General features: G+C 41.9%; 1 protein-coding gene across 3 annotated transcripts; it reads left to right on the top strand.

The window, feature by feature from the left end:
* Positions 1-454: 454 nt before the first annotated feature.
* On the top strand, positions 455-25,203 carry xpo1b (exportin 1 (CRM1 homolog, yeast) b). Of its 3 annotated transcripts, none has more exons than XM_006808061.2 (25): positions 455-850; positions 2,308-2,439; positions 2,704-2,805; positions 6,740-6,812; positions 8,161-8,222; positions 10,367-10,411; positions 12,093-12,274; positions 15,344-15,392; positions 15,496-15,615; positions 15,741-15,869; positions 15,959-16,117; positions 16,240-16,437; positions 16,926-17,064; positions 18,165-18,346; positions 18,478-18,634; positions 18,749-18,912; positions 19,037-19,171; positions 19,259-19,442; positions 20,124-20,230; positions 20,665-20,859; positions 21,485-21,653; positions 21,902-22,036; positions 22,524-22,683; positions 22,770-22,866; positions 23,764-25,203. In XM_006808061.2, the coding sequence occupies exons 2-25, from the start codon at positions 2,314-2,316 to the stop codon at positions 23,908-23,910; spliced, it is 3,216 nt and encodes a 1,071-aa protein (XP_006808124.1). In that variant the 5' UTR covers positions 455-850; positions 2,308-2,313; the 3' UTR covers positions 23,911-25,203. The 3 variants fall into 3 exon arrangements, with proteins under 3 accessions (XP_006808124.1, XP_006808126.1, XP_006808125.1); XM_006808063.3 differs by lacking the exon at positions 455-850 and adding an exon at positions 7,635-7,683 and having other exon boundaries at positions 2,409-2,439; XM_006808062.2 differs by lacking the exons at positions 455-850; positions 2,308-2,439; positions 2,704-2,805 and adding exons at positions 3,966-4,032; positions 7,635-7,683.

Here is a 25,203-nt window from a genome sequence, read left to right as displayed (position 1 = left end):
GCTACCTGCATGAACTAGGCACTCTGCTTTCTGGCTATATTTGGCTTCAAAATAGCAAAACTTCCACAGAGAGACTTAAATGGATAACAAACATCAAACGCCATTACTTTTGCTCCGCGTGCTGCACGCTCGCGCTCCAGTTATTTCTTGTAATTGCTTAAATAATTGAAATGTTTATGTTAAAGCTCAGTTTTGACACGAAAGTCTGGTCGAGAAGTTATTCGCCATTCTGTAAAACGGAGTCGTGTAGAAGTCCATTCTGCAAGGGAGTCTGCCCTCTTTTTCTCTCCGGGCGGAGTAGTCGCGTGGGCGCTTGTGCGAATTGAAATAAACTGACAGGCCGATCCTTCAATGGGACGCCAAGTAGGAAGTCTTCGCCAGAGACACAGCCAATCACAGCACGGCCTGGGCGTAACCTAAGTCCAAACTTTACGCGGCGCCATCGGCTGAAAACTAAACCGAGATGGAATCTCCCAGTCTGAACCGGTTTCAACCGGTTGCGAGTTAGTTGCTTGAGAGGAGAGAAGAGAGGAGGCGCAGGCACACAACCTCTATACCACCCTGCTGGAAAATTATTAGAGTAAAGAATAAATTAGTGAATCAAGGTTTACTTAGTTTCGTAAAATGTATCGGAGTAACAGATTGTTAGGTCTACTGTGATAGTAGTTTTGGAATCCACATCAGTGGTTCTTACCAGCCAGACATCATTCACTACTGGAGCTGGAGATAGTCAACGCTGCAGAGATAGGAAATCTTTTGTAATCATCAGATACTCTGAAGTACTCAAAGTACCTAGTAGCTTTTTTTTTTGGCAAACGCCACTCTTTTCAGTCAGAGCCTCGGATATTAGGTAGGTAACTGGGGTGAAGTACGAACCTGCCATGCTATGATTAACGTGTCTTGGCTTTACCCTTTATAGAGAATAAAATGCATTTTGGTGTGCACATTAACCTGTGTTATCTTGTAATTTGCCTTGAAGCTCATGTAACGACATGCTAATTCAGAATGCAATGGCATCAGTGGGGATAACCAAATAGCCATCGACTGTCCGCTTGCTAGCATTTGCCACTTAAAAATAAGCTAACGCTGGCTGTCAGAGAAAGTGTTGTAACTTTACCGAACTAAACGCATAACCAGGCTACCTCTTTTGACGTTACGTGCGACGCTGCAGACGAGCACCAAACGGCGTGAGATTAAATCCGCGCCTCTCCCACCGAGGCAGCATCACTCGTGTACGTGATGCGAGCGGATGTCGAGTTGATGTTGCTAGGTGCTAAACGGCGTCAGTATTAACTTTACCGTACTGTACCGGAAAATGGCCCATAACCGTTTCTAGTCTTTGGAGTAGAGTCGCAGTAAGAAGCGCTAACTTCTCTAAACAGCGGTGACGACACAGCGAGTAAAATTTATTTATGAGCGCCCTCCGTCCCTGGTATCCTCGGTGGGAGTGGTTGGAGTGAGCAGTGAGGGAGCACATGTGTAGGGTGAATCCTAGTGGCTGGTTAATGTGTGCGGGAGACGCGCTTGTGCTCTCTCTCGCTCTCTCTCTCTCTTTTTTTTTTTTAAATTAGCAGGTGGTGCTACTAGGTAGACGTGGTTGTAAGATGCGTTTGTTGTTTTTAACTGTTGCTGCCAGTCATTCGCGGTGTGCTCGGCGTTTTACAGACGTAAACAACGTGACGTCGGATAGTATATGCGGCACGTGGCTCATTTAATGATACTAATGCAGTTGTAGAAATGAGTGCTTGGTTAGTGAAACAACGCAGGCACCATGGACGGATTAAAAGCCTGCTTGTAACTGTGTCTGAGTCAGCTGTTAAGTTGTTTGTTTAAAGCAAAAGCGCAGTGTCATTGACTTCGGCTTTCTGAATAGTGCACTCATCTGTTTACGGATCAATACTGGCCTTTTTTTTTTTTTTAATGATAACGTGTCGCTGTAACTCTCTTTCTCTAATAAAAGGTTTGGAATTATACTGAGATTGATTTTAAGTTAATTTGGCTTTTGCTGCTCGAGTCCCTGGGCTCCTGGTGTAAACCAGAGCACTATGTCCAGCATTTTCAGCCAGTTTGAAGTTTCCTAAACGGAGTACAGCAAAGGAACCAGGAGCTTTCCTGTACTTTTTGAACATGACAGGCATGTGACACCATGAGCCCAATATCTTAAAATGACAGCTCAGTGGTTGGTCTAGCAGATGTTTGTTACACGGTCAGCTGTTAAGAATGGTTTCTAAACACACAGTTCACATGACTTTGTCTGTTAAATGCGTTCTGTGCACTCATGACCCCCGCCCCCTGTCCTTGTTGCAGAGCTCTATGCCAGCAGTTATGACAATGTTAGCAGACCATGCAGCACAGCAGCTGCTGGACTTCAACCAGAAACTGGATATCAATCTGCTGGATAATGTGGTGAACTGTCTATATCATGGGGTAGGACCACAGGTATGTTCATTTTCTCTCTCTCTCTCTCTCTCTCTCTCTCTCTCTCTCTCTCTCTCTCTCTCTCTCTCTCTCTCTCTCTACACTATATCTGAAAGAAGCTGCTTGTAAATTTTTTCTTTTAAGTTCCACTTTACATTCACCTGAGAGTAACACATTGCCTTTTTGTAAGACAGACAATGTTGACTTTACTGTTGCATTTTCCTTGCAGTTCTTTTCATATCACCCCAGTGTTAATTCTAAAGTGTTATCCTCATCGATTTACAGCAAAGAATGGCACAAGAAGTGTTGACACACTTAAAAGAGCACCCAGATGCCTGGACGAGAGTGGATACCATCCTTGAGTTCTCCCAGAACATGAACACCAAAGTAAGCTAACTCTTACCCGCAAAATGCTGCTGAAAGGAAACTTGCATGTACTTTGAGGAAGAAGTATTTTTAGCCAGCACACAAAACAACATAAAAGCTTCACCCTACCTCACAGTGGTTAGCCTATACCATGCTTTCATTTATATAAAAGATACTTTGTAGTGGATCTTTTTGTTGGAAGCAGCTTTATGCACTTGCAGTGTTTGTCTCATGCCCTAACTGCTGAGCTATGCAGGATCCCTGTCCTTCTGAATTCTGTTGGATCTAAACCTAGCAGACAAACAATAGAGCCTTTCTGTCATCTTACTGTTGTATTATTAAAACGTACTTCTCTAAATACAACTATCGTAAAACTCCATGCATGCCAATCCTGTTTGTGTGGTAATATAAAGGGTTATGAAAGATGGTTAAAGTAACTTTCCACACGCATCCTGCTAATAATTAACATTTGCATAGATGTAAAGTGTATTTGGCATTTCTGCTTATGTGGTTGTATGTTTTTTTTGATTTAAGAAAACCAAATGAATCTTGGTAACTATTTAAAGATTTGGGTCTTGTGTGTTTTCTAGGACATTTGTTTGCAAGTGTATGTTGTGCTGCTTCTGCATGGTGGTACCACTAGTTAAGCAACCAGTTGTGAATGGTAAACGTTTGACTTTGTAACCATTCAGATGTCAAAGATTTACAGATGAATTGTGCTGTTAAAGCCAGTACATATCCATAATCAAAGAATAATATTTACATGGTATGAATTAATTGAAGTGCAAATTATACACAACTTCCTCAAAGTAATGTTGATACTTGTTTTTCATTTGTATTTTATTTATTTTTGCTTGCTTGTAAGACTGCTTTTAATACTGACATTCAATACTAATCTGAGTTCTTGATGTATCAATATCACTTTAAAATTCATAAATTTGCCAAATAAATAGGGATAATTGAGGAAACAAGGTAAACACCTCTCGAATCCTGCATTCTATCTTCAGTGATAAGTTTGAAAAATGCCCAGTTTCAAAGCACTTTGGGTGTCTGCCTTTTTTTGTTTGTTTGTTTGTTTTTTTTAATTAACTACAGTAGCTATATTTGAAATTGTCATGATTTCAAGTTGTGACTTTTTGATATTAATCACAATGTTCCATTATGTTTATGGCTTGTAATAGGAAGAGAAGGGGTGTGTCATCCTGTGCATCATGACACAGCTAGGCTTTGACGGCAGGCCTCCACAAGGTCTACCCTTTTTAAATTCCCTTTGACTGAATTCTGTTCATCCGTTTTTATTGCATCTGTTTCATTGGACAGAGGGTGGGTGCAGGCTGCAGTCAGTAGGATCTATTGTAAAGAGACACGAAAAAATTTTCAACTGTAGGGATCATGGCACTGTTCCCACCTCGCTCTCATGCTTTTCCTTTTTTCTTTTTTTTTTCTTTTTTTTTTTAAACGGTACAGCTGAGTCCTCTCATCATGGCCTCTTCTTAAGATGCACTTCTGTGAGCTGAAATGTTGCAAGGCATTTGGCAGTTTCCTACTTGTAATTTCTCTCTTCTTACCTTGCGCGGTGGTTTGTGTAGTCCGGTAATTAAAGGTCAAATAAAACACAGCAGAATTTAACGCACCACTCCAGGTGACACCTGCGAGTGGTGTACAGTCAGCTTGTTATAAGGAGCTTTCACCTTTAATCTTCCAGCATCCATTGTCTGTAGCACACTGTTAATCTTGCTTTAATAACATCCTGTAATACAAGTCATTTCTTACTACTATTTTTTTTTTTTTCTTCTTCTTCTTCTTTTTTTTTTTTAATTTATTGACTCATGGTCTCAAGTGATGATCCCTACAGTTGAAACAGTCAGTTGAAGTAACATCAGATCATAAACTAACCTGGATTAACAAAATATATTTTTATTTCTTTATGCTTCACAAGTAAGTGATTTAAATTAGTGTAATCTGTGGTGGTCCTGCTGTTCTTTATGACACACCAGGTAAAGTTGAGTTTAAGTTAGAAATGAAGCATTGTAAAGAAAATGGACTAGAGTTTAGGGTTGGGTATCGACAACATGATACTGTTGTTATTCTCTTTTTTTGTAGCTAGGTTGGTGCTTCACTTCCTTAAATTCTGGTTATTATAAAGAAACGACCTTTAAGGGCAAGGTTTTGTGATTTGTCAGTGGGGATAAAAATTTTGAATTTCATAGCGATCTGTGGCTTTAGCTTTTTGTGAACATGCTGCCTCTGGGGAAAAAAAAGAATTCAGATGTTGAAAATACTTCAATTTTAAAGGGCTTTCAGTCCCAAAAAAAATCTCTGCTTTAAAATAAGGGGAAAAAAAGGGAAATTTGATCCACAAGATACAGTTTGAAAAATGCAACTGAGTTTGATGGACTGTCAGTCTGAAGGAGTTACAATGTTATGAGGTAGTTCTGGCAAGTTATTGCATGAGCTGTAATTATATTTTTCATAGGAACAGAGACAAACCTTTGGTATTACAAAAAGTGTCAAATAACTGTGTGTTTGTATATATTTGATATCTGCAGCATTTTCAGCTAAAACTGCTTATTTGTTGGTTGGGTTTTGTTCCTTTTTTCTTTTTTTAATTGCAGGAACTAGAGAAAAAAACAGATTGACTTCATACAAGTAATGACAGAGTTGTGAACCTGAGAAAATGGCATGCCTTTAGTGAAAGAGTGGTTATGTAGAATTGTGAGCAACCTAGACAGTCACTGTGTTTACACAGACTGTTAGTATCGAGGAGTTCTCAACGTTTGATGGTTGTTAACATTGGCATTGTTGTGACACTTTTAACAGGTATGAAAAATAGCCACAAAGTATATATCCATAAATTCTTCCTCAGTATGTATGAGCTTAGATTGAACCTCTGTTTTATTTCACTGTAGCAATTGGCTGATATGACCCATTTTCCGATGTGTCAGTATCCTTTGATGAATGAAAATGTAAAAACTAAAAGAAAATGAGGTGAGAGAAACACCCTTCAAACACGTTGCCCACCAGTGGGTGCTCTGCAGCCTCCCTGTTGGCAAACACAACAACCAGCTGATCTGAGCAGAAAATAAATTTGATTTTTATATTTTGTGTGTCTGAGGTGGAGAAAAGAGGGCTATTGTCCAATATCTAATTTTTTGGTCAGGCTCTAACTAAAATGTTGCTCTTGCTAGTTGGCAGCAGAAACGCTGGTTGTATTTTTAGGATATCCGGTCCTATCGACCCCAGAGCGGGTTTTCCTCCCTGAAAAGAACAACAGTCAGAAAGGTAATATGAGTTCTGCAGTGGAAACCTGTACAGTTGTCCAGTTGCCCCAGAACATCCCACAGACTCCTGTGGTGGGTACTTGTATGATGCATGCTCCACCTTTAATGTAGACTGAAGCACAGTGGGCTCAGAATCTGCTTTAAGGGGTCTTAAAGCACAATCAGTTTAAGGGACAAAAGAAACCTGTAGCAATATTGCACTTGAACAAATTGTCCTTTAAAAACAGTTCTCGATGCCCAACCCTACAAAGGTCCATGTAGCCTAGATAGAGGCGTTTAAACCTTGTTATGTCTTCTAGGCCATTTGACTCCCTTTTGAAGCAATCTGTGACAAAGCTGGTTAATGGGTTGCTTTTTTTCTTTCTTTTTTTCTTTTTTTTCCTCCTTTTTTTGTGTCTGGTGTGATGCTGAGAATAACAGCAGGGCTTCTGCAGTGTTCCAGCATAATGCTGCTTGTACAAATATATATATATATATATAAAAACTACAGTTGAAAGTGTTGCACACTACAAAATCTGCATGAAATGTGGTTCAGTGCAATCTAGTTTAGAAATGCAAGTTATTGCAGACTGGTCCACTTCATACTGTTTTTGGATTAAAGGTGGGCACTTCTTATTGTTGGATGCTGTCATAACAGCTTTGTCCTAATGCTGCTTCTTCCTTGCGTGTTACAGTACTATGCTCTCCAAATTCTGGAAACGGTTATCAAAACCAGATGGAAGATTCTTCCCAGGAATCAGTGTGAAGGTAAAAGTTTCTTTTGTGGAAAAATTCCTGAAACATTTATTCCCATGGTGTTAGTGTGTTTTGTTTTTGTTTAGTTTTTTTCTTTGTAAATGTGACGTGCGGTTGCCATGTTGAGGAGTATTCCTCCACTAAGCATGCTGGTTTGTTTTCTGCTCGACTGACTCGAACTGGCTACTCAGAAAGGTTGGATTCTGCATTTGAGCAGTAGTTTTAGAGAGGAAACAAGGAAAACACCCCAGCACTATTTTGTTTTTAATGCTTTGTGAGGGAAATTTTTTGAGAGGAAACAAAGTAGATAAGTTGTTACTGCTGTCTAGCCTTACATTATTCTGATGGGATATGTTGTTGTTTCTAAAACCAATGACAGATTGTGTGTGTTGCTTTGAGCCAGTTTTTCCACATTGTACCCATGGAGGAATGAGGGATGGGTTAATGGAGTGCGGTAATTGCTGTCAGTTATATTTTCAAAATGTTTATTGATAATTTTAAACGTTACACGAAGTTGTTGACAAGGTAAATATGCGTATGAACCTATATAAAGTGTTGCAGTGTTATCAGTATATGGCTATTGGTTCTTAATGTTCAGCCTTTAATTATTGCCTAATTGTCAATTGGACACATCAGCATTAGCTCATAGCAGAGGTCTCAACACAGTGGAACAGAATTTATTTAGAAAAAAATTTCAGAGGAAAAAGCAGTGATACTGAAATAAATTTGATAATCATGTGCAAATCAGATGATTCTGCCTCCCTCCATTCTTCTATAATTTTGCTCAAAATTAATTTTTTCATTGACCTAAGACTTACCTGCTTCTGACCGTAGATGCCTGAATTTTGTTCAAGTGGCAAACCCAGTGCAGGGCGACTGGCAAGTATGTCTTTTCCCCCCTTGTGTCAGAGTATTGCCTTGTTTTCGGCTCCTCTCACCACACCAAAACACACATTTTCGTAGTCAGCTGCAGTCTAGAGAGAAATGCGAGGGAGCTGAAAACGCATTTTAAAGATGCTCTGCTCACTTTGACAATCTTGAATGTCTGTGAAAACACGTGGGGGAAAATGGAACTTCCACTGAACCGACCAAAGGGTTTTGTCCTGTGAAAGTTCAGTGGCAGTTGCTGCTCACGTCCACGTGTTTATAAACTGGCTTTGCAACAGTGTGTGTATATGGAGAACCACACCTTTTTTTTCTACAGTACAAATGTGGGATATGATTGGCAGATTCAGCTAGTTATGAGCCCGCAAATTGTGTTAGGGTTACTGACTAATGTGCTCCAGGCAACTGCTGATGAACGCATTTTTATTGGTGCATGCTAACGGACATCTTCTGATATTCTCTGTGTATTTGCCAGGTATAAAAAAGTATGTTGTTGGGCTCATTATCAAGACTTCATCTGATGCATCAAGTGTAGAGGTGAGTAAACTTTATATTTTATAAATAGGTTGTATTCTTGGGGTAATAGTACGAGATGGAACAACAAAAAAAGTTCCTACTTTGTTGCAAAACCTCTTCCGTTAAAAACACCCTGTAAGAGTTGGGGAATTTGGTTTCCCATTCTCGTGACTGGATTTCAAATAGTCAGTAGTTCAGGACTGCCTGTGTCACATCTTTGTGTCCATAACGCCCCAGATGTTTTGAGTGGTTCACAGGTCTGGGATGTGCCCATGTGTCCACGAGCAATTTCCCATTTTGATTCAGATCACAGGATAGTTTTCCACTTCTCATCAGTCTGTCTTAAATGAGCTCAGGCCTGGAGAAGAGCTTTTTGTTCGTCTTTAAATAACATTTTATTTGTATTTGTGAATGCATTGACGAGCCGACTTCATAGTAAGCTACAGCAGTGCAGTGCTGTCTGAGGACCCAAAGTCCATGGCTGTTAAACATTGGAGTCTTATCGCTTATGTGCAGAGATTTGTCTGGATTCTGTGAATCTTTTAATTGCTCCCGGATTCTTTACAATTGGGGAATTTGCCCATTCAGTCAAGAACAAGGTGGTGAGACCCTCCCCATCGTAAAGTTGGAGAGATCCTGCGTGCGGTGCGTTTTTTGTACTCAGTAATGTTACAAATTAGCTTGAAAGCAAAGAAGTTCCACCAGATTTTTGTTTGATTGTTTCCAGGGTTTTGGAAGCATGTCACTGGGAAATTTTAAATGGGTATATATTATAAATCATAAACAGGCTTTCTTACGCTGGTGTTTAATATGGCTCTTTTATTATTTGCAGTTCAGCAAAGGGTTTAAATGATTAAAGTGTACATTTTACACAACCTCCCTGTGGTTTAAGGAAAAGTCAGACATATTAGAAGATTTACTTTGAAAACACAAAGCTAGAACACAGTTTTGGTGTCAGGGTAACAATTTATAACCTCGTCGATGTTAAAAAAAAATTTGCACAAACAGCCTCTTGTTCCCTCTCTCGTTATTTGTGTCCATGTTTTATTGCAGCTGCACTTTAAACAGGCAGGTTAGTAGGGCAGCCATGACTTAAGCTGCTAAGAGTGCTGTGTAATTCAGAACAACTATGGTGACTTCAGCAGCTTTTCTCACTGTTTCAGCCATTGTGAGCACTCAAGCAGTTAAAAGGCTGGATTTGTTAAATGTTTTAAATTTAAACTGACAGCAAGCTTTTCTGGTGTTTATTAGGAGAATGCAGTGTTTTTCTCATAAGTACAGAGATTGATACATGAAAATACGACATGCTGGCCTAGCTTTAAGGTTTTTAAGTCCAATGAAGCTTGATTTTTCTTAGTGGTTGTATTGCTGTTATAAAAACAGCAAGAAAGGGGGGTAAATTGAAAGGTAACTGCAGGGAAAATGTAAAATTTTGTTTTAGATTTGATTAATGGAAAGGATTTGTGCTTTGTAAATGTTCCTTAAATGATTTTAAATGTGATGTCAGAAGAGCCAGACGGTGAACACTGTTAAATACTTGTTTGCTTTAACAAGAGGTTAGCTGAGGAGAAGAAGACAACATAAAAATGAAGGAGTGCAGATGCCACCTACAACAAAATGATGTCTAGTTAGTATTTAACTTCCTGCTGAGCAAGCAACTTTCCAGCCGTGTTTCAGGTGTTTGCATCATCATTCTCATCATTCTCATACTCTCAAGTATGTAACTCTACAAAACATGATATATTTATCAAGTTTATTAAGTTTATTAAACCAACCAGATACACCAGACTGGAGGTTTTGTGAAGGGATTTTCCAAAAGAGCACTCAAAAAGAATAATTTCAGTGAGCTTTAAAAACCATAACTCTCCATTATAGAAATGACTATTTGTGTCTGGCTTACTTTACTGCAGGTTATAATTGTAGGATAAATTCAATTCTTGGTGTTTACTTTCACACATGACCAGCCTCGACATTTCTGTTACAAACACCTGTGACTTTATCTCGTGGGCGAAACCCAGCCTTTACTAATTTTATATAAAATGTCAAACATCGACATGTTCATGCATTTTCTCTTGTTATACCTTACCTTTTCATGATGTGTTTAAAGGATATTGTTGTGTAACTGAAACGTGTTCCTTGACTTACTACTTTTTATTTCTTTTTAGAAAGAGAAGGTGTACATTGGCAAGCTGAACATGATCCTTGTTCAGGTAAGAGTTGCTTGGGTTCATTTTTGGACCTACTCAGTCCTTTGTGGGGGATGTTTTCTCTTCATGTTGCGTTGTTACTGTTAGTTTACTGAATGAAAAATGTGGCCTGTCTATTGTCTGTGTGCGTGCGTGCGCTTAGATGTGTCTGAGCTGCATGTGGTAAATGTTTTCTATTTGCAAAACAATATCAGAGAATCCAACAATTGTTAAAAGAAAGGATTTGATTGTTCACTTTCAGCCACAGATTTTGTTTTCATTTCAGACCTGTTAAATACCTAACTATATCAAACATATAGTATTGGTTACACTGTAAATAATAAAGTGTTTAATAATAAAGTGCGTTACTTTTCTTTTAAATCTATCAGTATTATCTTTACAGAGCCTCAGTAACACTGAGAAACACTTCATTGTATTTATAACTGTGATGTTTTCCTAACCCTCAGCGTTCATGTGGGTGAATAGTGGAGAGGGATAAAGAAAGTGTCAGCAAACAGTTTCCAAGAAGCTATTCACTCTGACAGCAGTAGCGTACATCAGAGCAGAGATTCACTTGAAGCTAGCTACGTGTGTTGTACTCATTGCCTGGAGCATAGTAGAGCCACTGAGTCACAGACTACTATGATATGTACTATACAGCCTGATTCAGAGCAGTATATAAAGTAAAGATAACACAGCAAATGTCATAATTTTCACTTGAGACCATGTTACAGGTCCATGAGCAAAGTGGTTCTTGCTACCAAAGACACAGTGCTTTGTTAATGTCTAATAAACAAGTGGGTGTGTATTATTGACCATTATCAACTCCTAAATGGTAAAATTCTGGGTGTCGTCATATGAAGCAGTAAATCTAAAAACGCTGGGTTTGAACCTTATGTTGTTGTTGCCTCAGTGCTTCTCTTTTGCAGTGGTTCTTTTTAACCTGAAGATGTCACTCTTAATTGGAAGATCTGGCTCAAAAAACATCAGTGTCATTAAAAAGGGACATCAGTACTACTTGAATGTCTCAGCCGAGGCAAACGATGCTTAGAAAGTGACTGTGATCTTGTGATAATAAAGGATATCATCTCGAAGAGTGTGGCAGAAAAATGGATGTATGTGTCTGTATGGAAACATACAAATTAGTTAAAAACTGGCAAAGTGGAAATCATCATGGAGCTGTTGATGGCAGTATCCTTAATTCAGCAAGGCACTGAAATCTGTAAATGCAGAGTTGTAGAAATATCAGGACCATGAGACCAACAACTTAGACCTCAGTGCTTCTAAATGTGCAACGTGACATTTTTCCCATGTTTTTGCGTTTGATGTATGTGTGAGCGAGGGAGCGAGAGGCAGAGATTGGTTCACTGACTTCACAAGTGACTTTGCATTAATGCCAGTGAGAATGAGTCACCGCTTACGTCATTTGAGCTAACGTTGTTTTGGCCTGGAGGGGCCGAAGAGCTCCAGATTCCACGTTCATCATCAGGAGGCTGTTTAAAATGGTTATGTTCAATATGGACAATTAAGTATGGAGTTTAACAAAAACAGCATTTTCTTCACTACGGGATGCTTGTAAAAGAAATGTATTTGATTTGACACTGATGGGGAGTTGCAGTTTGATCTCGTTTTTTTCTTCAGATTACACATTCTTCTCATTGTGTGCCATCTCTCACTAACATGTCCGTGTCCTCTACGTCTGCAGATCCTGAAGCAGGAGTGGCCCAAGCACTGGCCCACCTTCATCAGTGACATTGTGGGGGCGAGTCGTACCAGCGAGAGCCTCTGTCAGAACAACATGGTCATTCTGAAGCTGCTCAGCGAGGAGGTGTTTGACTTCTCTAGTGGCCAAATGACCCAGGTCAAGGCCAAACACCTAAAAGACAGGTCAGTTTTGAGAGCATGGATGCCAAAATGTCTTTGATCATTACCCCCAACATACCTTAGCATAGGAAAGCTTTTCTATAGAAGGTTCACACCGAAATCAATCAAATCAACTTTTTAAAGAGTTCAGTCCTGCAACTTTTTGTTGCCACATTATTTCAGAGGCTCATGAAACACGATGTTTTTGTGCTGGCATTTGAAAATGGATTTCACTTTAAGATGAAATGTGGCTCCATGTTATCAATCAGTAATGTCAGGGCAATAAGGTTGTTATACAGTTTCTTTTATATTATTAATATGCAGTTGTGTACTTGCCTGACAATTCTGCTGTGGGGAAAAAAAACAGATCAAATAAACATATAGATTTTTTTTCCCTCATATCTAAAGATGTGGGTTGATTGTTTAGCACAGTTGACTGTTGTTGATGTTTAATAGCCATCCATCCATCCATCTTCTTCCGCTTTATCCGGGGCCGGGTCGCAGAGGCAGCAGCTTGAGCAGAGAAGCCCAGCCCTCCTCTCCCCAGCCAAATCCTCTAGCTTATCCAGGGGAACACCAAGGCATTCCCAGGCCAGCCGAGACATATAATCTCTCCAGCGTGTCCTGGGTCTGCCCTGGGCCTCCTCCCGCTGGGACATGCCCGGAACACCTCGCCCAGGAGGCATCCTTGTCAGATATCCGAACCACCTCAGCTGGCTCCTTTCGATGTGGAGGAGCAGCGGCTCTACTCTGAGCCCCTCCCGGATGGCTGAACTTCTCACCTTATCTCTAAGGGAGATGCCAGCCACCCTTCGGAGGAAGCTCATTTCCGCTGCTTGTAACCGCAATCTCGTTCTTTCGGTCACTACCCACAGCTCGTGGCCGTAGGTAAGGGTAGGGACGTAGATCGAGAGCTTTGCTTTTACGCTCAGCTCAGCTCAGCTCAGCTCTCTCTTCACCACGACGGACCGGTGCAGCGTCCGCATCACTATCGCCGCAGCACCAATCCGCCTGTCAATCTCTGTCTCCCATCACTCGCGAACAAGACCCCAAGATACTTTAACTCCCCCACTTGGGGCAGGAACTCATCTCCAACCCGGAGTGGGCACTCCACCCTTTTCCAGCTGAGAATCATGGCCTCAGATTTGGAGGTGCTGATCCTCATTCCCACTGCTTCACACTCGGCTGCGAAACGTTCCAGTGCAGGCTGGAGGCCACCACCTGATGAAGCCAACAGAACCATAACATCCGGGAAAAGCAGAGATGAGATTCTGAGGCCACCGAAGTGAAAGCCCTCCACGACTTTGCTGCGCCTAGAAATCCTGTCCATAAAAATTATGAACAGAATCAGTGACAAAGGCACCCCTGGCAGAGCCCATCACCCGCCGGGAACGAGTCCGACTTATTGCTGGCAATGCAAACCAAGCTCTTGCAACAGTTGTATAGGGATCGAATGGCCCGTAGCAATGGGCCAGACACCCCATACTCCCGTAGTACCTCCCACAGGAGGTATTCCACAAAACACATATAGACTGGTTGGGCAAACTTCCATGCGCCTCAAGTATCCTTGAGAGGATAAAGAGCTGGTCCAGTGTTCCGCGACCAGGAAGAAAACCACATTGTTCCTCCTGTATCTGAGGTTCGACTAGCAGACGAGTTCTCCTTTCCAGCACCCTGGCATAGACTTTCCCAGGGAGGCTGAGGAGTGTGATCTCCCTGTAGTTGGAACACACCCTCCGGCCCCCCTTCTTAAAAATGGGAACCACCACCCCGGTCTGCCAGTCCAGGGGTACTGCCCCTGATCTCCACGCAACATTGTAGAGGCGTGTCAGCCAGGACAGTCCTACAACATCCAGAGCCTTCAGGAAATCCGGGCGGACCTCATCCACACCAGGGGCTCTGCCACCAAGGAGTTGTTTAACTGCCTCAGTGACCTCGTGTGCCACATGCACTTATGGACACTCTTATGTTCGAACAAGGTGTTTGTTATGGGCAAACTGTGATTTGCACAGAAGTCCAATAACAAAACACCACTCAGGTTCAGATCAGGGAGGCCGTTCCTGAAACATGAAGCTCGCGTGATTGGGAGCTTCATGTTTTATTGTTTCCTCATCCAAAGAATCCGATATATGTCCACTGGGGCTGAAGTCATTTTAGATTTTAGATGTTTTGTTTTGTTTTTTTTCTCTTCAGATGACTAAAGAAGGTCATCCCGATTGACTGTTTGGAACTACATTCAATGACAAATGAGACTTATGAGGCTTATTATGTTTAGACTCGGTGCAGTTGAATTTACCAAGTCTAGTATAACTAAACAAGCTGTAAACCACTAAATCTGACTAAACACTTAATACACTGCTACCCAGGAATACCGTGTCACACGATACACACAAACGCCAAAGGAAAAGACATTGATAGAATATTAAAACCATCTTTTATTTCCTTCCTTTATATGCACTCACTTTATTTTAATGCCATCTTAAAGCCTTTAATGTATTTTCTCAAAACTTCCCTGTTCTGCTGTCACCAGATGTCAGAGTGTAGCCATTTTCTTACATGGCCTGGTTCCCTGAGTTCTTCTGGAAGTGACCCAACATCACCCAGTGCATTTACTATTGGCCAGTTGGGCATCGTGTGTGGTACCTCCTACACAGTCTGTCTAGGCAGCACCCTCCACTAAACTACAGTGTTTTTCCAGTGGTGCAGCTGTGTCTGAAGCAGCCCATGTCCCATTGTGTGCTACATGTGAGGAAGGACAAATGTGAGAAATATTAACTAGACTCTCCTGAACTGGCCCAAAGTTCATGTGTGAAAACTGCTGCATGAGACGGGCGGAGTGTAACACCGAGAGAGGGGGATAAGAGAGGGCGGTGTTACTTGAGTAGGTGGCAACTTGTTAGTTGCTGTCAGTGCAGCAAAACCTTTTAAACGGTGTTAGTTTGAAACCAAACATGAACAGACATAAAGTGATCAAAAGAAACGAACCACGGTTATTTACATTGTTTCAGGGCACAGGTTGTACATGAAACTTTCAGATTTGTCTTTCATTATCAGTGTCAGATGCTGTTTAACATGTTGTTTGTTTTCTTTCAGCATGTGCAATGAATTCTCCCAGATATTCCAGTTGTGTCAGTTTGTTATGGTATGCATTCATCTTTTTCCTTGTATCGTACATTCTTTTTATCATCGGTTATACACCAGTGTTTGTTCTTAAGCTGATTTTTGTGTTGCTGTGTGCGCCTCAGGAGAATTCCCAGAATGCCCCCCTGGTCCATGCCACGCTGGAGACACTTCTGCGTTTTCTCAACTGGATTCCTCTGGGATACATCTTTGAAACCAAACTGATCAGCACATTGGTGTATAAGGTGTGGCCGCAAAGACGCACACAACACACAAAGATGCAGATTTGTGTTTAAAATATTCGATGATGTCCATAAAATCAATTTATAATGGATATTTAACATAGATATATATTTTTTATTTTAAACAGTTCTTGAACGTGCCGATGTTTCGCAACGTGACGTTGAAGTGCCTGACAGAGATTGCGGGCGTGAGTGTCAGCCAGTACGAGGAGCAGTTTGTTACCCTCTTCACGCTGACCATGTGTCAGCTCAAACAGGTGGGTTACCCGGTGACATCTGACAAAGCCACACTGACACGTTGCTCGGTTTGAGACTCTGAGATGAATTTTAACTCTAATCTGTTCAGATGCTGCCTCTGAACACCAACATTCGGCTGGCCTACGCCAACGGGAAAGATGACGAGCAAAACTTCATCCAGAACCTCAGTCTGTTCCTGTGTACTTTCCTTAAAGAGCACGGGCAACTCATTGAGAAGAGGCTCAACCTCAGAGAGACATTAATGGAGGTAAGGGAAGCACGGTATTCTGTATTTTGTTGTTGCTCTACATAGGCTGCACAGGAGAAGATTATGGTAATTATTAGCTAACATGTTCACGTTACGTTACAACTCCCCTGGTTCTCCTTCAGGCCCTCCACTACATGCTGCTGGTGTCAGAGGTGGAAGAGACTGAGATCTTCAAAATCTGCCTGGAGTATTGGAATCACTTGGCCGCTGAGCTCTACAGAGAGAGTCCCTTTTCCACATCCACGTCCCCTCTGCTGTCTGGCAACCAGCACTTTGATGTGCCTCCACGGAGACAGCTCTATCTACCCGTTCTCTCCAAGGTACCTCTTAGAACAAGATGGTATTTATTCATACCACATACATGATCGCAGAGCCCCATGATTGAAGTTGAGTTTATAAGTGCAGACTCTTCTTTAAGAAGCATGTCTTACGTTTATAGTGAAGATGACACAGAGGTTGCTGAAGTGTTTCCAGTTTGTGGAACCTGAAGCGTCTCAGCTCGCAGTCATACTAGAAAGACTTGGCTCAGGCCAGCGACAGGTGGCTGCTTCAGAGCTGCCAAAAGAGATGCTGGTTACAGTGTTACTAAAAATCAGCAGCTACTAAAGTAATACAAACATTTTTTTCTACTTAATAATATTTTACATTCCATATGTGTGAAATGTGACTATAACCAGGAGACAAACCACTTGTATCGTCCTTTTACATTTATGAGAACACAAGCTAAGCTATATTTTCCTGTGTGTGTGAAAGGCAGGTGTTTTGATGTGTGTACTTGCTGACAGGTTTTTTTTATCTGGTGTAACAGGTGCGTCTGCTGATGGTAAGTCGGATGGCCAAGCCAGAGGAGGTCCTGGTGGTGGAGAATGACCAGGGGGAGGTGGTCAGGGAGTTCATGAAGGACACAGATTCCATCAATCTCTACAAGAACATGAGGGAGACCCTTGGTATGACTTAATGATAGCTTCTAATATTTTATATCCTTAAGCTTGATTTATAGTACTGTGTTAAATCTGCAGCATAATCTACGCCGCAGCAGTTGTGTCTCTGCTCGCTAGTAAAATCCTGTGTAAACGCGGTATAATGATTAGCAAAATAAGATTTTGCTAATGCAGGTACATGCTGGTTTCTTATTTTAAAGCTCGAATAATCTGTGTAAAGGCTCGATCGCTTCTGAATTCTTTTTGGGGGGGGGGTTTCTTTTTCTTGCATTTCGATGTAGCAGTGGCATGATACTATTAGCTTGAATTGAATGTGATTGTCTCAGTTTACCCTGGTGATAGCAGACCAGTGCAACTCAGCAGCGTACAAGTACAAATGCAAATGATGACGACGCTACTGCGGCGTAGGCTCTGTGGGGATTCAACACAGGACTGTAAATCAAGCTTTAAACTCTCTTTTTTTCTCAGTCACTTGTCTTAAGAAGCAGTGTTTAACTGATCATAACCACAAGAAGTCATATTTTTGAATAGATCTTAATTAATGCATCCATCCAGTGGCTTCAGCAGCTGGATTTGTATTTACTGATCAGACACATCCTCCAACAGGTTAGGCGAGTTGTTCTCAGCACCACTGTAATATTTAAATATTGTAGGAGAATCGGGCGGCACTGTGGCTCAGTGGTTAGCACTGCCGGCTGGCTGGGGCCTTTCTGTGCGTCTGCGTGGATTTCCTCCGGGTGCTCTGGTTTTCCCCCACAGATCCAAAGAAATGCAGGTTAGATCGATTGAAAAGTCGTAGACTGGCAGAAGGATAAGCTGTTTAAATAATGGATGGATGTAGGGAAAGCTTTAGCTTTGACTGTAGAACTGACTGACTATAAATTTACATTTGACTAAATTGGCTTGATCAGTGTCACTCATCACACAGGTTTTTTAGGGAAAATTCATTCCGCCATTTTTTCTCATATATGTTTGTTTCTTTTTTTTGTTGTTTTTATCTCTCTCTCTCTCTGTCTTGGTTCTGAACTGTGTCTCTGTAGTTTTAACTCTTAATTTAGCAGAAACTGTACTGTACTCTGATACACATTTGCTCTACTGTCCTGCAGTGTACCTGACTCACTTGGATTATGCGGACACAGAACGCATAATGACAGAGAAGCTTCACAACCAGGTAAATGGTACCGAATGGTCCTGGAAGAACCTCAACACACTGTGCTGGGCCATTGGATCCATCAGTGGGGCTATGCACGAGGAGGATGAGAAGAGGTTCCTTGTTACTGTCATTAAGGTATTGATGTGTCTGTGTATTTAGGTTTAGGTGACAGCAGTCCCTCACTCATACTTATGCCTCATATTAATTATTGTCTCACCCATAAGGTTTACATTAAGCTTAAGTGAATCCTTTGGTGTTTGCTTCAGGATCTGCTGGGTCTCTGTGAGCAGAAGCGAGGAAAAGACAACAAGGCCATCATCGCCTCTAACATCATGTACATTGTTGGCCAGTACCCTCGTTTTCTTAGAGCCCACTGGAAGTTCCTCAAAACTGTTGTGAACAAGCTCTTTGAGTTCATGCATGGTGAGCTGGAGTATTTTTATTAGTTGACTCCCTCTTTGCATCTATTTCAGGCAGATGGATGAATAGATGGATACAGCTCTAATGCATTTTTATTTTTCCGTCCTGCCCTCACAGAGACCCATGATGGAGTTCAGGACATGGCGTGCGACACCTTCATTAAGATTGCTCAGAAGTGTCGGCGCCACTTTATCCAGGTGCAGGTGGGAGAGGTGATGCCCTTCATCGATGAGATCCTCAACAACATTAACACGATCATCTGTGACCTTCAGCCTCAGCAGGTCATTAAGTGTTCTTACCCACAGAAATCCATCAGAGAGAGGCACAGCTGTCTCTTATTTGCCCAGTTGAGTGTCTGTGCTGACTGTTTTGTTTGTGTGTGTGTGTGTGTGTGTGTACGTACAGGTGCACACGTTTTATGAGGCAGTAGGGTACATGATCGGGGCACAGACCGACCAGGCTGTTCAGGAGCACCTGATAGAGAAATATATGCTGCTGCCCAATCAAGTGTGGGACAGTATCATCCAGCAGGCCACCAAGGTAAGATGGTGTATCACCGTTTATTCACATTTCAGAGACACACAAGCTGTTTGTTAATGGCTCTTCTGCTCCTCTTCCGTCCATGAGAACGTGGACATCTTGAAGGACCCAGAAACCGTCAAACAGCTGGGCAGCATTCTTAAGACCAACGTCAGGGCCTGCAAGGCAGTGGGACACCCCTTTGTTATCCAGCTGGGACGGATTTACCTTGACATGCTCAACGTGTACAAGTGCCTCAGCGAGAACATCTCTGCTGCCATTCAGACAAACGGTAAATTTGTTTTCATCGTGCAGCAGACTGTCACAGTTGCATGGTGGTCACTGCAGACAGATGGTTGTAAACATGCTTACTGTCATGCTGCTGTCAGAGCAGTGAGGTTATAGCTGTTCTGTAAGCAGCACACAGACTGAGTTGATTTTCAGAGGTTTATACTGTTTGTTTTACTTTTATAGTGTTCATCACACTCCAATCAGGGTTACGTCAATGTGGTAGATGAGATGAATATCAGCCACTGTTTCAGATAATTGACATCTTATTTGCTGATACCAGTCATCGAGAAGAATAGGGGCCAGTGTTCAGCTGATAAATGGGTGCAGCACTAGTATAATATTTAATGATCTATAATTATATCATACTTCTTCATTCCAGCCATTTTTCTAGCAGACTTCTGTTCTCTACCAAACCAAGTGGGCTCTTAGTCAGCTACAAAGTCTTTTCTCTCGTTTTTTTTGCATTACAGTAATTAAGGTAATTCCACGTGTGAGATATGTGTTATGTAACATGGGATGGGTTTCATTGGCACAAAAAGCTGAGATTTGAGAGGTGTGCAGTGCACATTAAGTTTAGCGAGAGCTACACATTTAGACCCAGCTGCTATGTGTGATACTTGTTTGTTTTTTTTTTCCCATCCTCATTAAGAAGTCGCATGTTCTGCTAATGTCTGTGTTGCAGGTGAGATGGTGACAAAGCAGCCACTGATCCGGAGTATGAGAACAGTGAAACGGGAGACTCTGAAGCTGATCTCAGGCTGGGTCAGCCGATCAAACGACCCACAGATGGTGAGAAAGGCGCTCACATGTGTCACTGCTGAAGGAGACAAACCCAGTTGGGGCTTTATTTTGACAAAGAATGAAGGAAGAAAGCTGCTGTACTAAAAATGCTGATGATATCAGAAGTGATATATTTACACTCTTGTGTCCTCCTGAGTTACTCCTACTGTAGCAGCCAGTGGAACAGCTGACTGTGGAACAGCTTTCGAACAATCCAATTGGTATTTTTAGATCAGACACAAAGATTTTGTTCCCCTGCGGCAGACTTTTCTGCCCCCCTCTGTGTTTGCATCTGCACAACCCTTTAATATTCACAGTTTGTCACCGTACTGAGGGGTTGGTCACCTTTCATAGTTTTATTTAAAGCATGTCTGCTCAGGTTTTTGTGCGTCCCTCAAAGCTTTCTTTGCTGACGCCTCTTGTTGTTGTTGTTGTTGTTTCAGGTTGGTGAGAACTTTGTTCCCCCCCTGCTAGATGCCGTCCTCATTGACTACCAACGCAATGTCCCTGCCGCCCGTGAGCCTGAAGTCCTCAGCACCATGGCAACTATTGTCAACAAGCTGGGGGGGCACATCACCAGCGAGATACCGCAGATCTTTGATGCCGTCTTTGAGTGCACTCTAAACATGATCAACAAGGTACGACCCAATGAGCCGCTGACGCATCATATGTGGATATTTGTTTTTAAATCTTTCCTGCACATGTGACCGAGACAGCAGTCGTTGTCTTTCTGTTTATCAAGCGACCGGCCGTCTGTTCAACTGTTAGTAGTTATCAGCAGCTCTTTTATTACTGAGAGTAGTGAGTAAACACCTCAGTCATCAAATCAGCAGCTTTCATTTGCATTGGGATAAGCAATCTACCATGCAGCCTTCACTGCAGTGTGTAAATCACTGGACGGATAATTACATTCATGCACGTCATCACTGTTGATAGAAAACAAAAAATCGATTTAACTGCAGCACTGCATTGGTTTTAGTCACTATCTGACAGAGTTTCAGTTAAGTGCTTGTGTTCTGCAGGAAAAAAATGAAAATCTTAAATTCAGTCGGCTTCAGCTGTTGTTTACTCTGACCTGAGCCTCTGTTTCCACTCCAAAATACAACTGGGACCCATCAGGTGCCTCTCAGAAACGAAAAACCTGCAGCAGTGTGAGGCCAGATTTAAGTTAGACTGCTGATACGTTATTTCATGTGTAGGATTATGATATAACTTGGTTTGTAGATTTAAATTTTTCATCATCTGTTTGTATGTTTGTACCAGAACTTTGAGGAGTATCCAGAACACAGGACCCACTTCTTCTACCTGCTCCAAGCTGTAAACTCGCACTGCTTCCCCGCATTCCTTGCCATCCCTCCAGCCCAGTTCAAACTAGTGCTGGACTCCATCATCTGGGCCTTTAAGCACACCATGAGGAACGTGGCTGACACTGGTAAGGGCACAGAGATGAGTACACTAAGATGTTTATGCTCTTAAATACTGATAATGGGAAAACCCACTGTGGGATCCACAGGCAGAAACGTGACATGAAGGTGCACTGTGATCCTTTTCACACTGAAACAGACGTGCATCAGAACAGCGACATCACTGTGCAACCCGGCTGTTAACAATAAGCTGCTGTGGTCTTTGAAGGATGTGCAACTATAATTTTGTGTTGTTTTGTGTCTTGTCGCTGCTCAGGTCTGCAGATTCTGTACACCTTGCTGCAGAATGTGGCCCAGGAGGAGGCAGCCGCTCAAAGTTTCTACCAGACGTATTTCTGCGATATCCTGCAGCACATTTTCTCTGTGGTCACTGACACATCGCACACTGCTGGTGAGCTCACACACAATTGATGCCGTTCAGTTGTTTGAATCTGCAGTCGTCCAAATGATATTTATACTTTCAAAAACTGTTGGCGTCTGCTGTGCAGGTCAGATGAACATGTTTATGTTAAAATCATTGGCTCAGATCACAGTAAGGCTGTAGTAGTTCAGTACAACCTTTTAAAGGCACTAGTTTGAAAAATGGAAGTGACTTCTTGCTTAAAAGATCACACACTACTCAGTACTGATTGATTTAGGAGTTGATTGTAGTGTTGAATCTTCCTGGTGATGGGATCAAAACATTTTTAAAAAGACACATTCATTATCTGAACTGGATTAAAGTCACTAAACCAGGCCAGGTAATATTAACACCTCCCCCAGAGAAATAAATCAATTTGAATGTGGCTTTACAAAGATGAGGGAATTAGGGAAAGACGATGGATTCATTTTCTCTGTGTGTGTGTGTGTGTGTGTGTGTGTGTGTGTGTGTTCTGCAGGGCTGACGATGCACGCGTCCATCCTGGCCTACATGTTCAACCTGGTGGAGGAGGGGAAGATCACTGCAGCGCTGAACCCCGCCAGCCCCACCAACAACCAGGTGTTCATCCAGGAATATGTGGCCAACCTGCTTAAGACTGCCTTCCCCCACCTGCAGGAGTGAGTGTGAACATTACACATATAATCTCTGCTGGAGTGAGTCTGTTTTTCAGTCGATGCTTACGTGTGTGTGTTTTGTCCGTCAGTGCTCAGGTGAAGGTGTTTGTGACAGGGCTGTTCAGCTTAAACCAGGACATTCCTGCCTTCAAGGAGCATCTGAGGGACTTCCTCGTCCAGATAAAGGTGAGCTCGTCAGACTGTAGCAACTTTGATTGGAGGTGTATTAAGTAGTCCTTTCAGTGTTGAGGAGGTACACAAAGTGTAAGTTGTTAGACTGAGTGTATCTCAGTTGTGTATTTCAGCTGAAGCACATGGAGCCTGTACCTCTATGGAAGCTTTGTCTCTCCTTATCACTGACTACATAGCTAGCTGCTTAGCTGTTGTTTCCACAAATAACACTTTCCTGCCACTTCATGGTCAGGTGGCCATGACTATATGGAAGGTTTGTGGGTGCTGTTGGAAACATTCAATGTTGTGTCATGTGTCCTGATTGGTCTGATTATTATTATTATTTATTTATTATTTATTTATTATTTAATATAATTATTTTTGTTGTTTATTTTTGTGCACTGAAGTTGACATTTAGGTGGTAATTATGTCAGTAAATCAAATACTGTTAAATCAATTGCTGAGGTCAAGCATGTTGGGTTTTTTTTTTTGTTGTTGTTTGTTTGTTTTTTGTCCAAGAGGGCGAAAAGAAATGAAAGGGAATATCTGAATGATGGGCATCCCAAGAAGCCCAACCAATCAGCTGATCAGATCTTTTGTTTGTGAGCAGCAGCCAATCAGAAGGAAGTTATCTCAAAGAAAGGGAACGTGAGCTGAACGGCTCATGCAAATCTCTAAGAATATAAAAATGTAGAAATGCTGGAAATGAGCCTAATACATGCTTTTAAATGACTTTATTAAAAAGCATGTGCATGCTAACCCTGTTACAAATAAATGGGGGTTCAGTAGTGTTGCAGTTAATTGAGCAGTCTAACAGTAAAAATTAGGATCTCGGTTGCTGTGGTAGAAAAGCAGCATGGCTTTCAAACCTTGTAGCTAACAGCAGCTTTCTGTGATTGTGTCGCTGTTCAGGAGTTTGCAGGTGAGGACACCTCGGACCTTTTCCTGGAGGAGAGGGAGGCGTCACTCCGACAGGCCCAGGAGGAGAAACACAAGATCCAGATGTCGGTGCCCGGCATCCTGAATCCTCACGAGATCCCAGAGGAGATGTGTGACTGAGCGCCTGCTCAGCCTAACTGTACAGTACTCCAAACTTAACCCTAACCACAGCAAACACAACAAAACCCAAGAGAGGCACTTGAGTGTGGTGGGAGGCCGTGGGCCATCCCATTGGATGTTTGTTGACCAAAATAATGCCAATACTCTGTAAATGATTACCGCATCACCCTGTGGTCCTTTTTACATGATCTGCGTTTTCTATGGAGACTTTTTGTGTAATAACTTTCCAAAACTGTTAATCTAGCTTACGTTCTGTTGGTCTCTGGCCCTTCTCAGACCTGCATGATGAAGTTATAACGATTAGGACAAGTTAACCATGTTGTTTTGGATCAGTTTCCGTCACTTCCCTGGTTCTGTTTCCTAGTTCTTCCCTCTTTCCCATCTCTTTGTTTATATATAGATCTATTCTACACCCAGTGTGGGCAGGGGTGGGCGGGGGTGTTGTGAAAATCGGCCCATGTGTTGAGTTGGCATAGAAGCTTCTAGACCCGTGGTGTGACAGAAAGTGGTCTTTTAGAGGCGCATGCACCGCTTGTTTGGTGCCCCACGGCATTGTGGGAGAATGTGAATCTAATGGAAAATGAATGAAGGCTGAGAGACGCTGCTCGTGCAGCAGCATCTTGTTGCTCATGACTTTCTGCTTCACCCAAAAAACTGAGCTGCTGCTGCCAGCGTGAGGTTTTTTTTCAGGGAAAGCAAAAGCGAATATGTGCATATCATCCCAATTGTATAGCATCTTTAATACCATGGGAACATTTTTTTTCCTCTTATTCTGTTATTTCTTTTTGTTGTGGGTGTGTGCGCGTGTGTGCTGTCGCCTAGTCGACATCAGCGTTTTGTTTTCCTCTAAGAGGATTGTTGCTCATTTGTGAGCCTTCATTAATGGGATGTTTTAAGGAAGTGGCGGAGGTATTTATGGGCTCTTTGGTTGGTTGCATCTTTATAACAACTCCTGTTTAACTCAGATGGCTTTGGAGATTTTGAATTGTACTAATTTAGATTGTTTACCATGCAGTAGTGCTTCAAGACACTACCTTTAGAGCAAAATGAGAAATAAACCTGGGTTTACATTTAATTTTGTATTTTTGCATTTTTCATTTGTAACTGTTTGAGTTTTGTCCAAATAAAAGCTTCTTTTTTTTTGTCCAGAGAGTAAATGAATTGCCAGTGAGTTTAATTAGGAAGAATGTATAAATCCAAATAAGCATCCAATCTCTAATGGCAGATTTCCCTTCTCAAGGTGTTACATTTGTTGTGAACTTTTTGAACTGATTAAAGGTGAGAATTTTATAA

This window comes from Neolamprologus brichardi, chromosome 13 (genome assembly GCF_056152115.1).
Source record: "Neolamprologus brichardi isolate AB-2024 chromosome 13, ASM5615211v1, whole genome shotgun sequence".
Classification (NCBI taxonomy): Eukaryota; Metazoa; Chordata; class Actinopteri; order Cichliformes; family Cichlidae; genus Neolamprologus; species Neolamprologus brichardi.
The sequence above is the reverse complement of the archived record's forward strand: the minus strand, read 5'-3'. Positions and strand labels throughout refer to the sequence as shown.

Coding starts and splice junctions, on each gene's coding strand:
- xpo1b (XM_006808061.2), top strand. CDS start 2,314: ATGCCAGCAGTTATGACAATGTTAGCAGACCATGCAGCACAGCAGCTG. Junction 17,065..18,164: donor GAACATGAGGGAGACCCTTG/GTATGACTTAAT, acceptor ACTGTCCTGCAG/TGTACCTGACTCACTTGGAT. Junction 22,684..22,769: donor GCCTTCCCCCACCTGCAGGA/GTGAGTGTGAAC, acceptor TTTGTCCGTCAG/TGCTCAGGTGAAGGTGTTTG.